Below are 21,816 nucleotides of genomic sequence, written 5' to 3'. Positions count from 1 at the left end.
AGAGCGCACAGTTCTAAAGGGGATTTAGATAAGACCTAGCATTTTGGAGAACTACCTGAGTAAAGAAAGAAAATTATTAACTGGACAGATAGAAGATGTGTTAGTTTGTTAAGCTGCTGGAATGCAAAATAACAGAAATGGAACAGCTTTCAAAAGGGAATTTAATAAGCTACAAGTTTATAGTTCTAAGACTTTGGAAATGTCCAAATTAAAGCATCAGCAAGAGGTTATCTTGGCTCAAGGAAGGGTGTTCTGGGAAGGCATGTGCTAGCATTTGCTGGTCCTTGTTCCCGGTTCCATTTCTTCCAATTTCTGATGCCAATGTTTTCTGGGACACAACTCTGGGTTCTGGCTTTCTTAGCATCTCATGGGAAGGCATATAGCGACATCTGCCTGTGTCTAGCATCTGCTCTCTCTTTCAGCACTCCAGGCATCTCCAAACATCCATATCTTTCAGCTCTGAAATTAAGTATCTGCATCTGAGGTTTCTTCAAAATGTATCCCCTTTTAAAGGACTCCAGTAAACTTATCAAGACCCACCTTGAATGGTCAGAGTCACATTTCCATCTCATCAAAAGGTCACACCCATAATAGGGCACACCACATCTTCCTGGAGATAATCTAATCAGAAGTTCCTATCCACAACTGGGAGTGCCACATCCCATGGAGGTAATCTACAATAGTGAATCAGGAGTAAAGGACATGGCTTTTCTGGGGTATACAATACTTATCAAACTAGCACAGGAGAGTTGTGCACCAGCTGCAAATGCCGTTACCCAGAATGGCAGACTTCTGAAATCTAGATTTTTCATAATGGAAAGGGAAGAGAAATTCAACAACCAGTATTTATTGCATGCCTACTATGTGCTAGATACTCTTCAAGAATTCCCACACACACATGCACAAAAAAGAGCGGGGTGGAGGGGTGGATGAGGAAAGAGGCATAAAATGTAAATTCTGAGGGAGAGGAAAGGGGCAATCAAGGAAGTGGTGATGGGGCTGTACCTTAGGCCTTCTCACTGAAATCCTCCTCCTCTTCTGTGGTGACATTATGGTACTTCTGGTTCTCAGAGACAAGGTCATTCAAGTTGCTCTCAGTCTCATTGAACTCCATTTCATCCATGTACCTTATGCCTGTGTACCAGTGGAAGAGTGCCTTCCAGTGGAACATGTTGATGAACTGCTCTGAGATATATTTGAAGAGCTCCTGGATGTCTCTTCCCAGTAAAGGTGATCATCATCTTATTGCCACAGGGTGGGATACTGCAGATAGCTATCTTGACTTTGTTGAAGATCCATTCCACAAAGTATCTGCTATATTTGTTCTATGTATTGAGAGTCTCCTCCTTCACTTCCTTTGTAAATGTCTGCCCATGGAAGAAAGCAGCGTGGAGAGGTACTAGCCATGCAGGGGTCACAGTCCACCATCACATTATTCGCATCAAAGACCTAAAGGATAAGTTTAAGCATACTGAAAACCTAGTGCCACTGCCTGCCACAACTGGTCAGTGAGGTGATGTGAGCATAAAGAAATGGAGACGTGAGAAGGGCACAGTGTTGACTGCTAACTGGCCAGGAAAGCAGAGGCCTGTGGTGACACTGCTCTTGGTGGCTGAGACAAGAGGTTCGTATGGTCAGCTGGAGGGTGTGGAAGCAGGTGTCATAGAGGGTCTCATCTGTACAATAGGTTGCCGCACCTTTCTATCAACTGGTGTACAGAGAGGGTAACATTGTAGAGCTCAACCATGGTGTCAGACTCTTTGATCGAGCATACCACAGTGAAGGTGTTCATGATGCAGTCAGGATACTGTACACATATCTTGCTGATGAGCATGGTGCTCATTCCATAACCAGTGCCCCCACCCAGCAAGTGAGTAAGTTGAAAGCCCTGCAGGCAGTGGTCACAGCTCACAGCCTCCTTCCATACCATGTCAAGGACCAAGTCAACTAGCTTTCCCTCCTGTATAGTGACCTTTAGCCTAGTTGTTGTGTGCTCTCGACTGACCAAAAACAAAGCTTGTCTACTGTGAAGATCTAGCCAACAGGAACTGAGTGAATAGAGTCCATGGTCCCAGGTTCTAAATCAACTATGACAGCACGAAGAACATATTTGCCATCTGTGGCTTCATAATAGTACACAGAGATGTGGTCCAGCTGCAGATCACTGCTCCTGTGGTAGGTGCTGGTGGGGCTGATACCATGCTCATCACTGATCAACTCTAAGAACTTGGCACCCATCTGGTTGCCACACTGACCAGCCTGGTTGTGCATGATTTCCCTCATGGTTAAAATTTATTTAAAATTTTTTGCTTGCCTCAAGATGTGTATGGGGTAAGAGAATGATACATAATTTTTTTCTCTGCTGGTCACAGGCTAGATGAATGGATCATGCCCTAGAATCTGGAGCAGAGAGGTCCCAATGAGCAACCAGAAGCTTCTCTGTGGGATTTATATATATTCCATTTATGTTGAGGAAGTTGTCTTCTATTACTAGTTTTCTGAGCATTATGAAGAATGGGTGGTGGATTTTGTCAAATGCCTTTCTGTGACATTTGAGATAATCACATGTTTTTCCCCTTTCATTCTGTCACTGTGGTGCATTATATTGATTTTCTCAAGTTGAACCACTATTGCATTCCTTGCATAAATTCTGCTTGGTCATGGGGTATAATTCTTTTAATGTGGTGTAAGTATTTTGTTGAAGATTTTCGCATCTGTATTCATAAGGGATCTTGATGTGTATTTTTATTTCTTTTTTTTTTTTTTGGTGCTAGAGGATGCTGGCCTCATAGAAGGATTTATGAGGAGTTTCCTCCTCTTTATTTTTTTGCAAGAGTTTAAGAAGGATTGGTTTAATTTTTCTTTAAATGTTTGATAGAATTCACCAAAAAGCCATCCAGTCTTGGACTTTTCTTTGTTGGAGATTTTTGATTACTGATTCAGTTTCTTTACTTGGTGTTTTAGGTTGCTAAAGCTGCCAGAATACAATATACCAGAAATGGAACAGCTTTTATAAAGGGAATTTTTTAGATTGCAAGCTTACAGATCTAAGGCTGTGAAAAATTCCAAATTAAGGCACCAACAAGAGTTTACCTTCACTTAAGAAAGGCTGATGCTATCTGGAACACCTCTGCCAGCTGGGAAGGCATGTGGCTAGCGTCTACTGTGGTCTTTGGCTTCTGGACACCTCTGTCAACTGGGAAGGCACATGGCAAAGTCTACTAGCTTTCTCTTCAGTCCTCTCATTTCATAAGACTTCCCTGGGGGTGTTTTCCTTATGCATCTCCAAAGGTCTCTGGCTGTGTGGGCTCTAAAGTTCTTTCCAAAATGGTTCCCTCTTAAAGGACTCTAGTAAGGGACCCCCACCTTGAATGGGTGGAGACACTTCTCCATGGAAACTACCTAATCAAAATGGACACAATTGGGTGGGTCCCATCTCCATGGAAACAGCTTAATCAAAAGATCCCACTTAGCAATACTGAATCAGGGTTAAAAGAACATGGCTTTTCTGGAGTACATAACAGTTTCAAAACAGCACGCTTGATATTCGTCTGTTGAGATCTTCTTTTTTTCCTTGAGTCACTTTATGTAATTTATTTCTTGGAATTTGTCCATTTCATCTAGTTTATCTAACTTGTTCACATACTATTGTTCATAGAATCTTCTTCTAATCCTTTTTATTACTGTGAGGTCAGTAATATCCCCTGTCTCTTTTCTGATTTTAATTATTTGCATCCTCCCTATTTTTTCTTTGACAGTCTTACTAAAGGTCAACAGTTTTATTGATCTTTTCAAAGAACCAACTTTTGGTCTTGTTGATTCTCTCTATTGTTCTTTTTAAATTCTCTATTTCGTTTATCACCAATCTATTCTTTCCTTCCTTCTGCTCACATTGGGTTAGTTTGCTTTTCTTTTTCTGATTCTTTTACATATGAGGATAGTTACTGATTTGAGAACTTTCCTCCTTTTAAATTTAAGCATTTATAGCTATAAACTTCCCTCTGAGTCTCTGCTTTTGCCATCATGGGAAGTTTGATATGTTGTGTTTTTGTTTTCATTCATCTCAAGATTATTTCCTAATTTCCTTTGTGATTTTTTTTCTTTGACCCATTGGTTGTTTATGTGAGTATTAATTTTCACATATTTATTCCCAGTTTTCCTTCTAACATTGATTTCTTGCTGCATTGCATTGTGGTCAGAGAAGATAGTTTATATAATTTTAGTCTTTTTAAATTTGTTGAGACTTGTTTTGTGACCTAACATACTGTCTGTCCTAGAGAATATTATGTATGCACTTGAGAAGAATGTGTATTCTGATGTTATGGGATGAAGTGTTCTGTATATGTTTGTTAGGTCTAGCATTGCCCAATTCCTCTATTTCCTTATTAATCTTCTGTCTAGATGAATGTTCTATTCATTATTGAAAGTGAATTTTGTGATTATGAAAAATATCTAAGCCTTCTAGCCTCCCATATTCTGGAGCAGCTAGAAGGAAAAATATGAGAGGATCGTATGGTAGCCCATGACAAATCTGGAATCTGTCCTGTAACTACTTGTTGAAGAGTGCTTTGAAAACTATTGCTCTTTCATTTCTTTGCTTTATATATATGTTATACTATACAATAAAAAAGTTTTAAAAAAGTAGATACTGAAGTCTCTTATTAATTTAAAGCTGTCAGTTTCTCCAATTGCAAATCTGTCAATATATCCTGTATTTGGGGACTTTGTTGTTATGTACTAAATGTTTATAATTGTTATATCTTCTTTATGAATTGTCCCATTTATCAATATATAATGTCCTTCTATCTAGTCTAATATTAGGATAGCCACCCTCACACTCTTTTAGTTACTATTTGCATAGAATGTTCTGTGCACCACCCCCACCATTCATTTTCAACCTAATTGTGCCTTTGGATTTAAGGTGAGTTTCTTGTCAACAACATATAGTCAAATCATGTTTTGTTTTGTTTTTTTATCCATTCTGCCAGTCTCTCCCTTTTGACTGGAGAGTTTAACCCATTTACATTTGAAGTAACTACCCATAAATCAGGAGTTTCTTTTGCCACTTTGCTAATAGGGTATTGGAAGTTTTGTATCTTTTTTATCCCTCAATTCTTCCGTTAATGCCTGCTTTTGTCTTTATTGATCTTTGTAGAAAGCTATTTGAAATCCTTTTTCATTTCCTTCTGTGCATTTTTTCAGTATTTTCTTTGTGGTTACCTTAGCATTTATAATTAATATCCTAAGTCTATAACAGCCTTGTTTGAGTTTATTCTAACTTAACTCCAATAGCATATACCATCTATATTCCTATACCCTGTATTTCTATATCTATATGTAGTTCTTTTCACAAATTACATTTTAATATATTTTGTGTCCAAAACCATGATTTATCATTACTTTTTATACATTTCCATTATATTCTATAAGACATAAAAAGTAGAGTTAAAAGTACAGTAGTACTGACTTTTATATTTACCCATATAGTTACTTTCACTGGAAATCTTCATTTCTTCATGCAACTTCCTTATACTGTCCAATGTCATTTCCTTTCAACTTGAAACTCCCTTTAGTATTTCTAATAGGGATGGTCTAATGGCAACAAACTCTCAGCTTTTTTGTATCTGGGATATCTTAATCTGCCTTCACTTTTTATTTTATTTTATTTTATTTTTATTGTGAAAAATATCATATATACAAAACAATATATTTCAAAGCACATTTCAACTATTAGTTGTAGAATAGATTTCAGAGTTTGGTATAAGTTACAGTGCCACAATTTTAGGTTTTTCCTCCTAGCTGCTCCAAGACACTAGAGACTAAAAGAAATATCAGTATAATGATTCAGCAGTCATACTCATTTGTTAAATCCTGTCTTCTTTGTTTAACTCCACCTTCTCCTTTAATCTTTCTCCCACTCTTTAAGGGTATTTGGCCTATTCCCATTCTAACTTTTTCATATTGGAAAGGGCTGTCAATAATGTGGGATAGGGGGATAGAACTAGTTGCTGTTCTGGAGAAGCTGGCTCCTCTGGGTTTCAGGACTTGCCTGGCCTAGGAACCCATCTGGATGTTTCAGGTTTCTGGAAAGTAATCATAGTGCATGGAACCTTTGTAGAATCTCATGTGAAGCCCTGGGTGTTCTTTAGGATTGGCAGAAATGGTTTTGGTTGGGATTTGACAAACCATGATAAATAGCAATATCTAGCTGAAGATAGCCTAACCTCCAGAGTAGCCTCTTGACTCCAGAGTAGCCTCTTGACTCTATTTGAACTCTCTCAGCCACTGATACCAATTCCTTCCCTCTTTTAGTCAGGAAGGTGTTGTTGATTCCATGGTACCAGAGCCGGGCTCATCCTTGGGAGTTATATCCCATGTTGCCAGAGACACTTTCACCCCTGGTTGTCATGTCCCATATAGAGGGGAAGGTAATGATTTTACTTGCAGGTTTGGGCTGAGAGAGAATCTTGCCTTTTTGAAAGACTCTTTGCCAGATGTAGAATTCTTAGTTGCCCATTTTTTCTTTCAGGACTTTAAAATGTCACCCCTCTGTTTTCTTGCCTCCATGAGTTCTGATGACAAATCAGCACTTAATCTTATTGAGGCTCCCCTGTGCATGATGGGTTTCTTCTCTATTGCTACTTTTAGGATCCTGTGCAAGTCTCTTTGGGTTTATCCTGTCTGGAGTTCATTGCGCTTCTTGGATATATATATTCATGTCTTTCATTAAATTGGGAAAGTTTCAGCAGTTATTTCTTTGAAAGTTCTTTCTGTCTGTTTCTCTGTTTCTTCTCCTTCTGGGATTCCCATAATACATATATTGGTATGATTGATGGTGTTCCCCAGGTTTCTTAGTCTCTCATCCTTTTCTTTGTTCTTTTTTCTTCTCCTGAGATTGAATAATTTCAATTCTTAATGTTCATGGACTCATTATCCTACCAGCTCCAATCTGCTGTTGAACCTCTGCAGGGAATTTTTTAGTGTAGTTATTTTGGTTTTCAGTTCTGTTTGGTTCCTTTTTATGATGTCTGTCTCTTTATTGAAATTCTCGTTTTGTTGGTTTATCATTTTCCTGATTTCCTTTGGTTTGGTGTCTGTGTTTTCCTTTAGCTCTTTGAGCATATTTAAGACAATTTAAAAAGTCTTTATCTGGTATGGCCATGGTTTGGAGTTTTTTTGTTGATTGTTTCTGATGGTTTATCTTGCTCCTTTAGGTGGACTGTTATTTCCTGATTCTTTCTGTACCTTCTTATCTTTTATTACACACTGGGCATTTATTTTAACGCATTAACTCTCAGTTTAATTTCTTATGTATCTCTTCCTTCACTTTGTATCCAACTAATGTTTTGACAGAGATTTTCTTGAATACCCGGAGGTAATAATAATAAAAGAGAATAAAGAAAAAAAGAAAACACCTTTTCCAGTGTTTGCAGATCGGTCTCTATGAGTTCTCTCCTTCAGAATTTAACTAGCCTAACAATGAGCCTAAAGAACAGTCTAGAGAACCCAGGTGAGAGCCTAGAGTCCTGCCTGGCTTCTGAGCATTCATCTCATTCTGGGCACATTTGCATGGCCTTAGGAATTCCTTCATTTATGCAAATCTGGAGTCCCTCTTCCCCCAAGATTTAGTCTTTCCTCCTGGTACCAAGAGCTATATTATATATCTTAAAGCCTATAATCGTTTGCCTCAGGCCACTGCACTTTGTTTTCTTATACTCTTCACCTTCCCTTTGAGTCATTTCTTCATCCAGTTAAAAGTTCTGGGATGGTGAGCCAGAGATACATGTCCTGGTTCTGTCCTTTAGGTATCCAGCAGACTGACTGGTATGGATATGCCCACATCCTAGTATGCACATGAGAGATACCCTGCTTCTTCTGGGACAGGGATCAGTGACCCCCAACTGGAAGCATGGGCTGGCTCCACACTGAGCTGGAAGAGCCAACAAAGGTGCCAAAGATTTTCTCTTGCATGGCACACCCTCAGTTATAGAACTCTTTAACTGATTCTTGGAGCTCTGAGAAAGATAGTTTTGCCAGTTTTCACTTGGTGTTAAAAAATTCTGTGGGGGGGATGGAGTATTTATTTTGATGAATTTGGGGTTTGGCTGATGTACTTCCTTGATTTGTTTTGTTTTGTTTTTCTTGCACATTTAAAATTTTCTTTATTTTGCCCCTCTAGGGGAATCATCAACTTAAATTAAAGGTTCTAGACTCGTATTCTTTTTTCCTCAAGACTCTGAAGACATTGAACCATTGCCTTTTCTCTTATGATGGTTGGCAGAGAAATCATGCCAATCTTATTCTCTTATCAAGGAAAATAATCTGTTTTTATTTTTTAATATTTTGTTTGCTTTATAAGAGGTTTTCTTGACCCTTGAAATTCGGAAGTTTCATCCAGATATGTGTATATGTTCATTAGTCATTTTACAGCACTACTATATGGTACTGGGGTGGGATGGGATACTTCAGTTTGAAGAAAAAATTCTTTTTCAGATTAAGTACATTTGCATTATTTCTTCTCTGTTTTCTCTTTCTGGATCTCTTATATGTATATAAGATCTTCTAGATATATCTCTCATGAATTCATATTTTTCTCATTTCATTTTTAAAGTCCTTTTCCTGTAAGTTCTAATAGAATTCTTCAAATTGATCTTTATTTTTAATGCAATTTTATTGCTCTATATTGCATATTCACATACCATATAATCATCCAAAGAATACAATTAATGGTTACAGTTTCATCCTGTAACATCCATGCATCATCACAATAGATTTTTTTTTTTGTATGCTGTATGGCAGGGTCACATTTCATTCTTTTTCCATGTGAGTATCTCATTATTGCAGCGCCATTTGTTGAATTTTTGTTTGTTTGTTTGCTTGTTTGTTTTGGGAAGTGAATGGGCTGGGAATTGAACCCAGGTCTCCTTCATGGCAGGCAAGAATTCTATCACCACACTACCCTTATACCCCCCACAGTAGATTTTTGTATATTTTCATTACTCAAAAAAAAGAAAGAAAGAAAGAAAGAAAGAAAGAAAGAAAGAAAGAAAAGTAAAACAAAAAACAAACAAAAAAAACATCCCATACCCCCCATACCCCCCTGTTATTTATTTATTTGTCTTTATTTTCTCACTCATCTGTCTGTACACTGGATAAAGCGAGTATCAGTCACAAGGTTTTCACAATCACAGGTTCATACTTTAAAAGCTATATAGTTATACAATCATCTTCAATAATCAAGGCTATTAGATTACAGTTCAGGTGTATTTGGTACTTCCCTGTAGCTATTCCAGTATTCCAAAAACTGAAAAGGGATATCTATATACTGCATAAGAATAACCTCCAGAATGAACCTCTCTACTGTTTGAAATCTCTCAGCAAGTGAAACTTTATTTTGTTCCATTGCTCTTCACCTTTTTGATCAAGAAATCTTTCTCAATCCCATGATGTCTGGGCCAGGCTCATCCCGGGTAGTCATATCCCATGTTGCCTGGGAGATTTACACCCCTGGGTATCATGTCCCACATACGGTGGAGGGCAGTGAGTTCCCCTGTGGAGTCGGCGTAGAAAGAGAGGCCACAACTGAGCAACTGAAGAAGTTCTCTGGGCGTGACTCTTAGGCAAACTTATAATTAGTCTTAGCTTCTCCTTTGTAGGAATAAGTTTCATAAGGGCAAGCCCCAAGATCGAGGGCATGGCCCATCATCAAGTTGATATTTTAATTGATCTATATAGTTTCCTATATTCTCCAGTCTGGCATCCATTGTTTGCTGCCTTCATTGAAAATTTGAATTTGACAGGTATATTTTTTTCATCATTGAAAACATTTTCCCATTATCAAAACATGCCCTTTTCCACACAGGAAAGAAAATTTATGATTGTGCTGAGTGTGGTAAGAGCTTCAGTCGGAACACAGACCTTCGCTATCATCAGAGAATCCACACAGGAGAGAAACCTTTCAAATGTGATACATGTGGCAAGGGCTTCAGTTATAAAACACACCTTCGTGTTCATCAGAGAGTTCACACTGGAGAGAAACCTTTTAAGTGTGAGGAATGTGGCAAAGGCTTCAATCAGAGCTCCAATCTTCGCATTCACCAGAGAGTCCACACTGGAGAGAAACCTTTCACGTGTGATACATGTGGGAAGGGCTTCAGTTATAACACAAACCTTCGCGTTCATCAGAGAGTTCACACGGGAGAAAAACCTTTTAAGTGTGAGGAGTGTGGAAAGAGCTTCCATCAGAGCTCCAATCTTCGCATTCACCAGAGAATACACTCTGGAGAGAAACTCTACAAATGTGATAAGTGTACTAAAGACTTCAATCAAAACTAGATCTTCAACTGCATCAGAGAGTCCATACAATGGAAACCATTTGAATGTGAAATGTGTGGTAAGGGCTTCATTTAAAACATAAGTGTTTGTGCTCATTAGAATGTCTACACAGGAGAGAAATCTTTTTAAGTGTGAGGAATATGGTAAGGACTTTGTGATAGTTCATTTCAGATGTCAATTTGGCTAGGTTATAGTGCTAGTTGTTTGATCAATATAAATACTGGCCTGATTGTTACTGTAAAGGTATATTGTGGATGGATTAGCATCTATAATCTGTTGATTGCATCAATGGCTGATTCTATCTACAATCAGCTAAGGAGGTTGCCCTCAGCCATGTGGGAGAATCTCCTCGGCTAATAATGTTGGAGGTCTTAAAAGCCAGAACTGAGGGTTTCAGGCATCAGAAAGAATTTCTGCCTCAGCTTTAGTCAGCCAGCTTCCTCTGGGGAATATGTACTTGTCAGACTTCAAAATCACCTTTAGTAGGGTATCCAGCTTATAATTTGCCCTATAGAATTTGGACTTGCCAGCCCCCTTTGTTGCGTGAGCCAATTCCTCATAATAAATCTCTTAATAATATATGTAAATGCATATCCTGCCAATTCTGTTTCTCTGGAGTACCCTGACTAACAAGAGCTCCAGTCCTGTCATTCACTTAATAGTGAAATGGAAGAGAAATTCTACAAGTGTGATGCATGTGATGAGGGCTTCAGTCAGAGCACAGGTCTTAGAGGTCATCAAACAATACACATAGGAAAGAAACCTCTTATATGTGACAAGTCTAATAAGGGCTTTCAAAAGACCACTAACCTTCAAATTCATCAACAATTCTACATGGGAGAAAAATATTTCAGATGTGCTGAGAGTGGTATATAAGGATTTCATTTAAAACACAGATCTTTAATATCATCAGAGTCCACACAGGAGAAAAACTATTCAAGTACAGTATGTATGGTAAGGGCTTCAGCTACAACATGAACCTCCATTTCCATCAGAGAGTCCATAGGCGGGTGTATTAGTTAGGGTTCTCTAGAGAAACAGAATCAACAGGGAACACTTGCAAATATAAAATTTATGAAAGTGTCTCACGTGACCGTAGGAATGCAGAGTCCCAAATCCACAGGGCAGGCTGTGAAGCTGATGACTCCAATGGATGGCCTGGATGAACTCCACAGGAGAGGCTCACCAGCCAAAGCAGGAATGCAACCTGTCTCCTCTGAGTCCTCCTTAAAAGGCTTCCCATGATTGGATTTAGCATCACTAATTGCAGAAGACACTCCCCTTTGGCTGATTATAAATGGAATCAGCTGTGGATGTAGCTGACGTGATCATGACCTAATCCTATGAAATGTCCTCATTGCAACAGACAGGCCAGCGCTTGCCCAATCAGATGAACAGGTACCACAACTTGGCCAAGTTGACACCTGTTCCTAACCATGACAGTCCACCCCTTGTCAACTTGGCACATATATATATATATATCTCACCTTAAACCATACTTAATTTCCAAATGAAAACAAATAAGCACATATTTTTTCTTTTACCTGACAATACTCAACTGTCCTGCATATAACTGGAAACACATTAAATCTCTCCAGAATAGCGTGCAAATCCTTGGGCAACATTCATTCTTAAACTTGATATCTTACAACTTAAATAGTATAACACAAACAAAACAGCATTACAGTCCTCGTTTCTGTAACTGATCACGTGGTCGAAGTTCATATTTATCACTACCTTCTTCCACTACCCATTCCATGTTCCCTTTCCCCTCAGCAAGCACTTCAGCTGGCCGTGGTTCTTTGCCTGGTGGGGTGACCCAAACCTTCATTCCTGAAGTCTCAGAGCCATTAGTGGTCCTGCCTGGATTGTGTTGTTGCAGTTTTCCATTGATTTTAATCACAGGGCATGGTAGGACTAATAGACGCCCCAGGGGATCTCCTATATTCCAAGAAAACTCTTCTTTACCTCCATTATGTAGTTGCAGTCCTAATTCCTTCTGATAGTCAGGGTCAGTTACCCCAGACAATAATGTAATCCCCTTCTTGGTGTGTTGATCCAGAGGCATAAGTAGCCCAAAGTGGCCAGGTGGCAATCTTAACTTCCAGTTCAGTGGTATCACTGTTGTTTCTCCTGGAGAAAGCACACCCCGTTTTGGAACTAAAACCTGTAGACCAGCAGAACTCAGGGTAGCAGGGACAGGAAGCAAAAATTTTCCTAGTGGATCACTAGGAGTAATAGTGAGTGGCACCACACCCATTTCCACCCCTTGGTTCCTGGACCCATGGATCCTGGCTATGGGAGAAACAGCACCATACAGTGGATGCTGATTCAGAGCATACACAGCTTCCTGGAGAACATTACCCCAGCCTTTCAAGTTTTTGCCACCTAGTTGGCACCGTAATTGAGTTTTCAAAAGGCCATTCCACCGTTCTATCAATCCAGCAGCTTCTGGATGATGGGGAACATGGTAAGACCAGAGAATTCCATGAGCATGTGCCCATTCCCACACTTCATTTGCTGTGAAGTGTGTTCCTTGATCCGAAGCAATGCTATGTGGAATACCATGACGATGGATAAGGCATTCTGTAAGCCCACGGATAGTAGTTTTGGCAGAAGCATTGCGTGCAGGGAAAGCAAACCCATATCCAGAGTATGTGTCTATTCCAGTTAGAACAAATCGCTGCCCCTTCCATGAAGGGAGTGGTCCAATGTAATCAACCTGCCACCATGTAGCTGGCTGGTCACCTCGGGGAATGGTGCCATATCGGGGGCTAAGTATGGGTCTCTGCTGCTGGCAGATTGGGCATTCAGCAGTGGCTGTAGCCAGGTCAGCCTTGGTGAGTGGAAGTCCATGTTGCTGAGCCCATGCATAACCTCCATCCCTACCACCATGACCACTTTGTTCATGAGCCCATTGGGCAATAACAGGAGTTGCTGGGGAAAGAGGCTGACTGGTATCCATAGAACGGGTCATCTTATCCACTTGATTATTAAAATCTTCCTCTGCTGAAGTCACCCTCTGGTGTGCATTCACATGGGACACAAATATCTTCATGTTTTTAGCCCACTCAGAAAGGTCTATCCACATGCTTCTTCCCCAGACCTCTTTGTCACCAATTTTCCAATGATGGTCTTTCCAAGTCCCTGACCATCCAGCCAAACCATTAGCAACAGCCCATGAGTCAGTATACAAACGCACCTCTGGCCAGTTTTCCTTCCAAGCAAAATGAACAACCAGGTGCACTGCTTGAAGTTCTGCCCACTGGGAGGATTTCCCCTCACCACTGTCCTTCAAGGACACCCCAGAAAGGGGTTGTAATGCTGCAGCTGTCCACTTTCTGGTGGTACCTGCATATCGTGCTGAACCATCTGTAAACCAGGCCCGAGTTTTCTCTTCCTCAGTCAATTCACTGTAAGGAACACCCCAAGAGGCCATAGCTCTGGTCTGGGAAAGAGAAGGTAATGTGGCAGCAGGAGTGGAAACCATGGGCATTTGTGCCACTTCTTCATGTAACTTACTTGTGCCTTCAGGACCTGCTCTGGCTCTATCTCGTATATACCATTTCCACTTTACAATAGAGTGCTGCTGTGCATGCCCAACTTTATGGCTTGGTGGGTCAGACAACACCCAACTCATGATAGGCAACTCAGGTCTCATGGTAACTTGGTGGCCCATGGTTAAGCATTCAGTCTCTACTAAGGCCCAGTAGCAGGCCAAAAGCTGTTTCTCAAAAGGAGACTAGTTATCTGCAGCAGATGGTAAGGCTTTGCTCCAAAATCCTAAGGGTCTGTGTTGTGATTCTCCTATAGGGGCCTGCCAAAGGCTCCAGACAGCATCTCTATTTGCCACTGACACTTCCAGCACCATTGGATCTGCTGGATCATATGGCCCAAGTGGCAGAGCAGCTTGCACAGCAGCCTGGACCTGTCGCAGAGCCTCCTCTTGTTCAGGTCCCCACTCAAAATTAGCAGCTTTTCTGGTCACTCGATAAATGGGCCGGAGTAGCACACCCAAATGAGGAATATGTTGTCGCCAAAATCCAAAAAGACCAACTAGGCGTTGTGCCTCTTTTTTGGATGTGGGAGGGGCCAGATGCAGCAATTTATCCTTCACCTTAGAAGGGATATCTCGACATGCCCCACACCACTGGACACCTAAAAATTTTACTGAGGTGGAAGGCCCCTGTATTTTTGTTGGATTTATCTCCCATCCTCTGACATGCAAATGCCTTACCAGTAAATCTAGAGTAGTTGCTACTTCTTGCTCACTAGGTCCAATCAACATGATATCATCAATATAATGGACCAGTGTGATGTCTTGTGGGAGGGAGAAACGATCAAGGTCTCTGCGAACAAGATTATGACATAGGGCTGGAGAGTTGATATACCCCTGAGGTAGGACAGTGAAAGTATATTGCTGACCTTGCCAGCTGAAAGCAAACTGTTTCTGGTGGTCCTTACTAATAGCTATTGAGAAAAAAGCATTTGCCAGATCAATAGCTGCATACCAGGTACCAGGGGATGTATTGATTTGCTCAAGCAATGATACTACATCTGGAACAGCAGCTGCAATTGGAGTTACCACCTGGTTGAGTTTACGATAATCCACTGTCATTCTCCAAGACCCATCTGTTTTCTGCACAGGCCAAATAGGAGAGTTGAACGGGGATGTGGTGGGAATCACCACCCCTGCATCTTTCAAGTCCTTAAGAGTGGCAGTAATCTCTGCAATCCCTCCAGGAATATGGTATTGCTTTTGATTTACTATTTTGCTTGGTAGGGGCAGTTCTAGTGGCTTCCACTTGGCCTTTCCCACCATAATAGCCCTCACTGCACGAGTTAGAGAACCAACGTGGGGATTCTGCCAGTTGCTCAGTATGTCTATGCCAATTATACATTCTGGAACTGGGGAAATAACTACAGGATGGGTCCGGGGGCCCACTGGACCCACTGTGAGACGGACCTGAGCTAAAACTCCATTGATCACCTGGCCTCCATAAGCCCCCACTCTGACTGGGGGTCCAGAGTGACGTTTTGGGTCCCCTGGAATTAATGTCACTTCTGAACCAGTGTCTAATAATCCCCGAAATATCTGATCATTTCCTTTTCCCCAATGCACAGTTACCCTGGTAAAAGGCCGTCAGTCTCCTTGGGGAAGACTTAGAGGAAGGTTAACAGTATAAATTTGTGGCAGTGTAACAGGTTTCTCCCCCATAGGGACCTGGCCTCCCCTTCATTCAAGGGGCTCAGGGTCTGTAAACTGTTTCAAGTCTGGAAATTGGTTAAGGGGCCGTGACTCTGTGTTTTTGTAATTCAGGTTAGACTTCTGTTCCCTTGACCTAGAACTCTTTTGTTTATACAGCTCCAACAAGAATTTAGTAGACTGCCCTTCTATTGTATTTCTAGGCACCCCATGATTTACTAGCCAATGCCACAAATCTCTGCGTGTCATATAATTTTGATGCCTCCTTTGAGTTTGTTGTCTATTATAATACCCACGTCTACCCTGTCTTTGGTGATTAAGTGCTGCCACCTGGCTTCTGCCAACTCGGGATCCTGTCATCCCCATTGTGTTTAAGGATTCCAGCTTAGTGACAGCAGTTCCTACAGTAATATCTGACCTACAGAGACGTGCAACCACAGAGCTCTTGAGGGATGATGGTGCTAGTCTCACAAATTTATTTCTCACTGTTCTGGTAAAAGGTGCATTCCTGGGGTGTAAGAGCAGGCTTTGCATGATAAATCCACTCTAACATCCCAATCTCTCTAAGCCTCTGGATCCCCTCATCTACATTATACCAGGGCAGTTCTGGCATTTCAACCTCAGGTAATGTTGGCCACCTTTTGATCCATGTTTCAACCAACCACCCAAACAAGCTGTTAACACCTTTTCTAACTGCTCTAGCTATAACATTGAATGCAGAATCTCTGCTTAGTGGGCCCATATCAATAAATTCAGCCTGATCCAGCCTTATATTCCTCCCACCATTATCCCACACTCTTAAAATCCATTGCCACACATATTCCCCTGATTTCTGTCTATATAAATTGGAAAACTCATACAGTTCTTTTGGAGTATAACGTACCTCCTCATGTGTGATACTTTGTACCTCACCTTTAGGGGCCTGTTGGGACTTTAGTCTAGTTATAGGTCTAGAAGAAATGAGGGGTGGTGGGGGTGGGTCATGAAAAGAATTAGAAATATCTTCCAAGCCATTTGCTTCAGGGCTTTCATTTGCAATTTCATCTGGTGAAACAGGATTAATAACTCTAGGGCTAATCCCTTCAGGAGGAGGTTGGGTGGCCAATTCCTCAAGGCAGGCTGGAGGTGGGGCGGCTATGTCCTCAGGGCAGACTATTACAGGGTTATCTAAAGAAGGCTCAGCATGGTCTAGGGTTTCAACCTCACCCCCAACATCATTATCAATCCATATGTCACCATCCCATTTTTCAGGGTCCCACTCCTTTCCAATCAATGCCCTCACTTTAACGGCAGACACCATGCAAGACTGAGATTTCAGTTTACGTTGTAAAGTTGCTACTCTAACAATAAGATTCTGAGTCTGATTTTCAGAGATCTCAAGTCTACGGCTACAGGAAATAAAATTTTCCTTCAGGATACTCATAGAAACCTCTACATCTTTCAGACGGCACTTAAGCTTCTTGTTTGAAGCCTTAAGCCCATCCCTTTCACCCTTTAATGTAGACAGTGTATCTAACAACAACCAAGCAACATCTCTATAACTCTTATTTCTACAAAACTCTGTAAAGGTGTCAAAAACATTATCCCCCAGAGTCTGGCTTCATACAAGCGAAGCATTAGGAGAATCGAATGATGATATTTTGACTATCTCCTTTGCCAACTCAGTCCATGGATTGGGAGTGTCATTCTGATTACAGGAATCAGAGTCCTTAGTGTCTCTGAGCCCAGTCAGAGTAGAAAACCATTCATAAAAATCCATTTTTAAGATTCTGTTCCTTAAGAACCACTCCTGGTACCAAGATGTATTAGTTAGGGTTCTCTAGAGAAACAGAATCAACAGGGAACACTTGCAAATATAAAATTTATGAAAGTGTCTCACGTGACCGTAGGAATGCAGAGTCCCAAATCCACAGGGCAGGCTGCGAAGCTGATGACTCCAGTGGATGGCCTGGATGAACTCCACAGGAGAGGCTCACCAGCCAAAACAGGAATGCAACCTGTCTCCTCTGAGTCCTCCTTAAAAGGCTTCCCATGATTGGATTTAGCATCACTAATTGCAGAAGACACTCCCCTTTGGCTGATTACAAATGGAATCAGCTGTGGATGTAGCTGACATGATCATGACCTAATCCTAATAAATGTCCTCATTGCAACAGACAGGCCAGCGCTTGCCCAATCAGATGAACAGGTACCACAACTTGGCCAAGTTGACACCTGTCCCTAACCATGACAGTGGGAGAGAAACCTGTGCATATGAGAAGTGAGTTAAGTCTTCATATCTATCAAAGTTCACATGGAGAGAAGGGACCTACAAATGTGGAGAGTTGATTCCCAATACAGGGCTGTCTCCCTGGAAGTCTGTGCTGACCAGAGAGTGAGCTGAAGTGGGTAGAGGTGGACCCCATTGGCATCAGGACCAATTGGGAACAAAGGTAATGGAGCTACTTTGAAGGGCTTTGGAAGGCCTCATGTATTTCCATGCCTCAGTATTTCCCCAGGTGAGCCTATCATCCCTCCAAAGGAAGGGTCATGTATGAAGGAATAATGAGGCTGACCCTATTCAATAAGCATGAATTAATCTGAGAAGAGAGCTGGTATCGAAGAGGAAAGACTACAGTAGAATAGGAAGGGCTCATTAACCCAAACTCATCACTAAATCTGGTCAGAGAAGAGAAAAAGTTTATCAACATTTCCACCGAATCCTTCACCTAACTGCCATCACTTTTGGGGAGAGTTTGTTGGGCTAGCTAGGAGTATAACCAGTTGAGGATCTAGGGCCATTGGCCCAAGTTGGGAAATGGGGTCAGTATCTCCAAAGGCTGTGATGGTGACTGGTACATGGGAAGCACTCACATATCATTGAATGAAGTTATTCATTAAATCCTCTGAGGTTTATATTATTTTCTTCCTCTGTTTTCCCTTTTTGTCTCTCATTTTTCTTTTATCTTTTCTTTCTATTGACTTTTAGATTTGAAAAATATTTTAAATATAAAATATTTTACATCTACAGAAAAATTCAGGAAATGTAACTATTTTCACACTACCGAGATTGAAGAGATGTTAGAATTTTTGTCATATTATCTTCAGATTTCCTCAGGCCTCATTTTTCTCTCCAGTCTGTTCAAAGTAACCAACTGTTATGCTCATTACTGTGTATTATTTCTGTGAATATTTTTGTATTATTCTGTGTATATCTATAGCATTAAAATTTTACCTAGATTGTATGATAGTGTATATTATCTTTTTGCAATTTGCTTTTTCATTAAATACTACATTTTTTAATGCCTGATACATTAGAACTATTTAATTGATTTTAACTTCTGTCATATTGTAGTCTATCAGATAGATATTCTTTTTAATAGACTGTATATCTGTGGCAATAACACTTTCCACTATTATGGCTATTATTAAAAATTGTCTTGGCTGTTTCAATATAAATTTTTATTGTAATATAAATGTTTCATATAAATTTTAGGATCAGCTTGTTAGATTTCTTGAAGAAAAATCTTGGATTTTTTTTCTTTTTGGAATTGCACAAGTTTTTCTTTGTTGCTGTTATCACTTGTTTTTCTCTTATTTCATTCCTCCCAGTGGATTATGTTTTCTTTGTTGTTTATTTTCCTCTACAAGATAAGTTCTACATTTTCTCTTCTTTTATTATATGCTACATTGCATATAATATAGATTTGGTAATGTGGTAGTTAGATTCAGTTGTCAACTTGGCCAGGTGAAGGTACCTAGTTCTGTTGCTGCGGACATGAGCCGATGGTACATGAACCTCACCTGTTGCTCATTACATTTGCAGTCAGCTAAGAGGTATGCCTGCTGTAATGAATGATGTTTGATTTAATTGGCTGGTGCTTAAATGAGAGTGCTCAACGTAGCACAGCCCAAGCAGTTTAGCATACCTCATCTCAGCACTCGCAGCTCAGCTCAGGCCTTTGGAGATGCAGAAAGAAATCACCCCGGGGAAAGTTGTTGGAACCCAGAGGCCTGGAGAGAAGGCCAGCAGAGATCGTCCTGTGCCTTCCCACATAAGAAGGAACCTCAGTTGAAAGTTAACTGCCTTTCATCTGAAGAGCTAATGAAATAAATCCTCTTTTATTAAAAGCCAATCTGTTTCTGGTGTGTTGTGGCAGGTAGCAAACCAGAACAGGTAATATAGAATAGAACACTTTTCTTATCCTCCACCCATGTTGTTTGTTATTACTATATGGTGTTTTAATTCCATCATGGTTTTTGTCATTATTTGTCATTGTTATTATCATTTTAAATATCTCCTGCAAATTTGGATTAACTTGCATTTTTACCAGTTTCTTGCCATTGATTCTTACATTACTTCCTTCCTACTGAGTTCAGTTTTCTCAGCCTTACAGAGAAGAGAAGAGGCAGCTTGTGTAGTGATAAAGCACTGACTCTGCAGCCAGACTACCTGGATTTGATCAGCTCTGCTGATATCTAATTGCATGATCTTGAGCAGATTGCTTAGTGTTTTTGTGCTTCAGTTTCCCCTTTTGTAAAGTGAGGATAGTTTGGTATCTATTTCATGGAGTTGTTATAATGATCAAATACATAGTATTTGTAGAATGATTAGTAGTGCCTGGCACAGATTAAATTTTATAAAAGCGTCTGTTAAATAAATAAAATAAATAAATCTCTCAGTAGTTTTTCAGCAAGGTGTCTGAAAGTATTAACTTCTTTCGTTCTTTATTTTTCCTTTACTCTTGAATTATAGCAAAGATGGATACAGGATTCTAAATTGACATTTATTCTCCCTCAGCAATTCCTCAGCCTCTAGTGCTGCTATTGAAAAGTTTTTTACGAATCTAATTGTTGTTCCTTCTGAGGCAGTCTGTCTTTTCTCTCTGATTGTTTTTAAGATTCTCTCTGATAGTCTTACATTTCACTGTAATATACATAGGCATGTATTTATTTCTATCTTTCCTAATCAAGATGCTTCTACATTTTTATTTTCTATCTTACTAATGTTTAAAATCTTTATTATATCCTCCTACTCTTTTTAGGTTTATATATTTTTTTCTAGCTTCTTGACTTGCATGATTAGAGATTATTTATTAACCTGTTCTCTAATAAATGCAGTTTAGTGAATTAAGTTTCCCCAGAATACTTTCACAACATCCTTTCCAGAAAACACTTTGGCAGTGTTTATCAAAAACCTTTCAAATGGTTATGCCATTTGACTCAGAATTTCATATCTAAAAGTTTATGTTAAGGAACTATTCAGATGAATTAAAATGATTTATGTATAAAGATCATATATTACCATGCCATTTATATATTTTCTAAAAGAAGGAAGGGATTACTTTATAATAAGAAAGAAGTGGGTTTTTAAAAATTATAATGTATCTGTATGGTGTAGTATTAGCCAGCAAGAAAAATTATGTTTTGGGATAATTTTTAATGACTTAGGAAAATGTACACAATATAACAGATGTAAGGATACTTATGGAAGAAAAATCTGGAAAAAATATATAGTAATATATTAATAGTGTCAATGGGTGGCTTTTAATTTTATATATAATATTGGTTCTTATTATATATATATAATGATATATCTCTATTGTAAAATATCAAACATTGTGAAGGAAAATTGTTTAAACTTTTTGTTGTACAGTATCAACTCAGTGGGGTATTTAAGGTCATGAAATCATTTCATTTTTTGTAGTCACTGCTTTTAACCATGTTCTTTTGCCCTTCCCTGAATGAATGAAATAAATTTAGGGTTGGAAAGAGAGACCCTGAGGCAGGGCTTTAGGAAAGATGGAGGCTTTCCCTCTCACCAGAATAGACTTAGTTCCCTGAGAAAGAATACAAACTGGGTGAAAGATTGCAAACTAATGAAAATATTTGCAATTTATATCATAGGCAAAAGATTATTTTCCCCATTTGTCAAGAGCTCTTAGAAATCAAGAAGAAAAAGTACAAAAACTGTGAAGGGACTGTTCAATTGAAGAATTACAGATGGTCCTTAAATATATCTCATATTATGGAAAATACAAATCAACACCATATTGCGATATCATTTCCTACCTATCAGGTAAGCAAAAAAAGGGAAAAGTTTGAAAACTCATCATTTAGTACACCATGGAGAAATAGACATTTTCTCACATTGCTGTTGGAAGTACAAAATTGAATAACTTCTGTGTAGAGGAACTTGATGATATCTGTCAAAATTATAAGTACATTTGTATACTGTATTAAATGTATAGGAATGTTTATTTTTGGACTTATATATCACATTTCTGAGAATCTAT

At 39.6% G+C, this 21,816-nt stretch overlaps 1 protein-coding gene and 1 pseudogene across 16 annotated transcripts in view; one reads left to right on the top strand and one right to left on the bottom strand.

The window, feature by feature from the left end:
- LOC143674416 (uncharacterized) overlaps positions 1–21,816 on the top strand; it is a 149,083-nt gene that overhangs the window by 28,154 nt on the left and 99,113 nt on the right. For 15 of the 16 annotated variants that reach the window (XR_013171045.1, XR_013171046.1, XR_013171041.1 and 12 more), the window contains 2 exons: positions 9,863–10,393; positions 21,428–21,599. Coding sequence is in view for 1 of the 16 variants with exons in the window: in XM_077150115.1 (XP_077006230.1) it covers positions 9,863–10,335 (473 nt within the window). In the remaining 15 variants the exon portion in view is untranslated. Of the gene's footprint in view, positions 1–9,862; positions 14,891–21,427; positions 21,600–21,816 lie in introns of those variants that run through there. The other variant, XM_077150115.1, reaches the window with a different exon arrangement.
- Positions 846–2,283, bottom strand: LOC143674412 (tubulin beta chain pseudogene; annotated as a pseudogene).

This window comes from Tamandua tetradactyla, chromosome 2 (assembly GCF_023851605.1).
Source record: "Tamandua tetradactyla isolate mTamTet1 chromosome 2, mTamTet1.pri, whole genome shotgun sequence".
Classification (NCBI taxonomy): Eukaryota; Metazoa; Chordata; class Mammalia; order Pilosa; family Myrmecophagidae; genus Tamandua; species Tamandua tetradactyla.
Note: the sequence above shows the minus strand (reverse complement) of the source record. Positions and strands in the feature narration are given on the sequence as shown.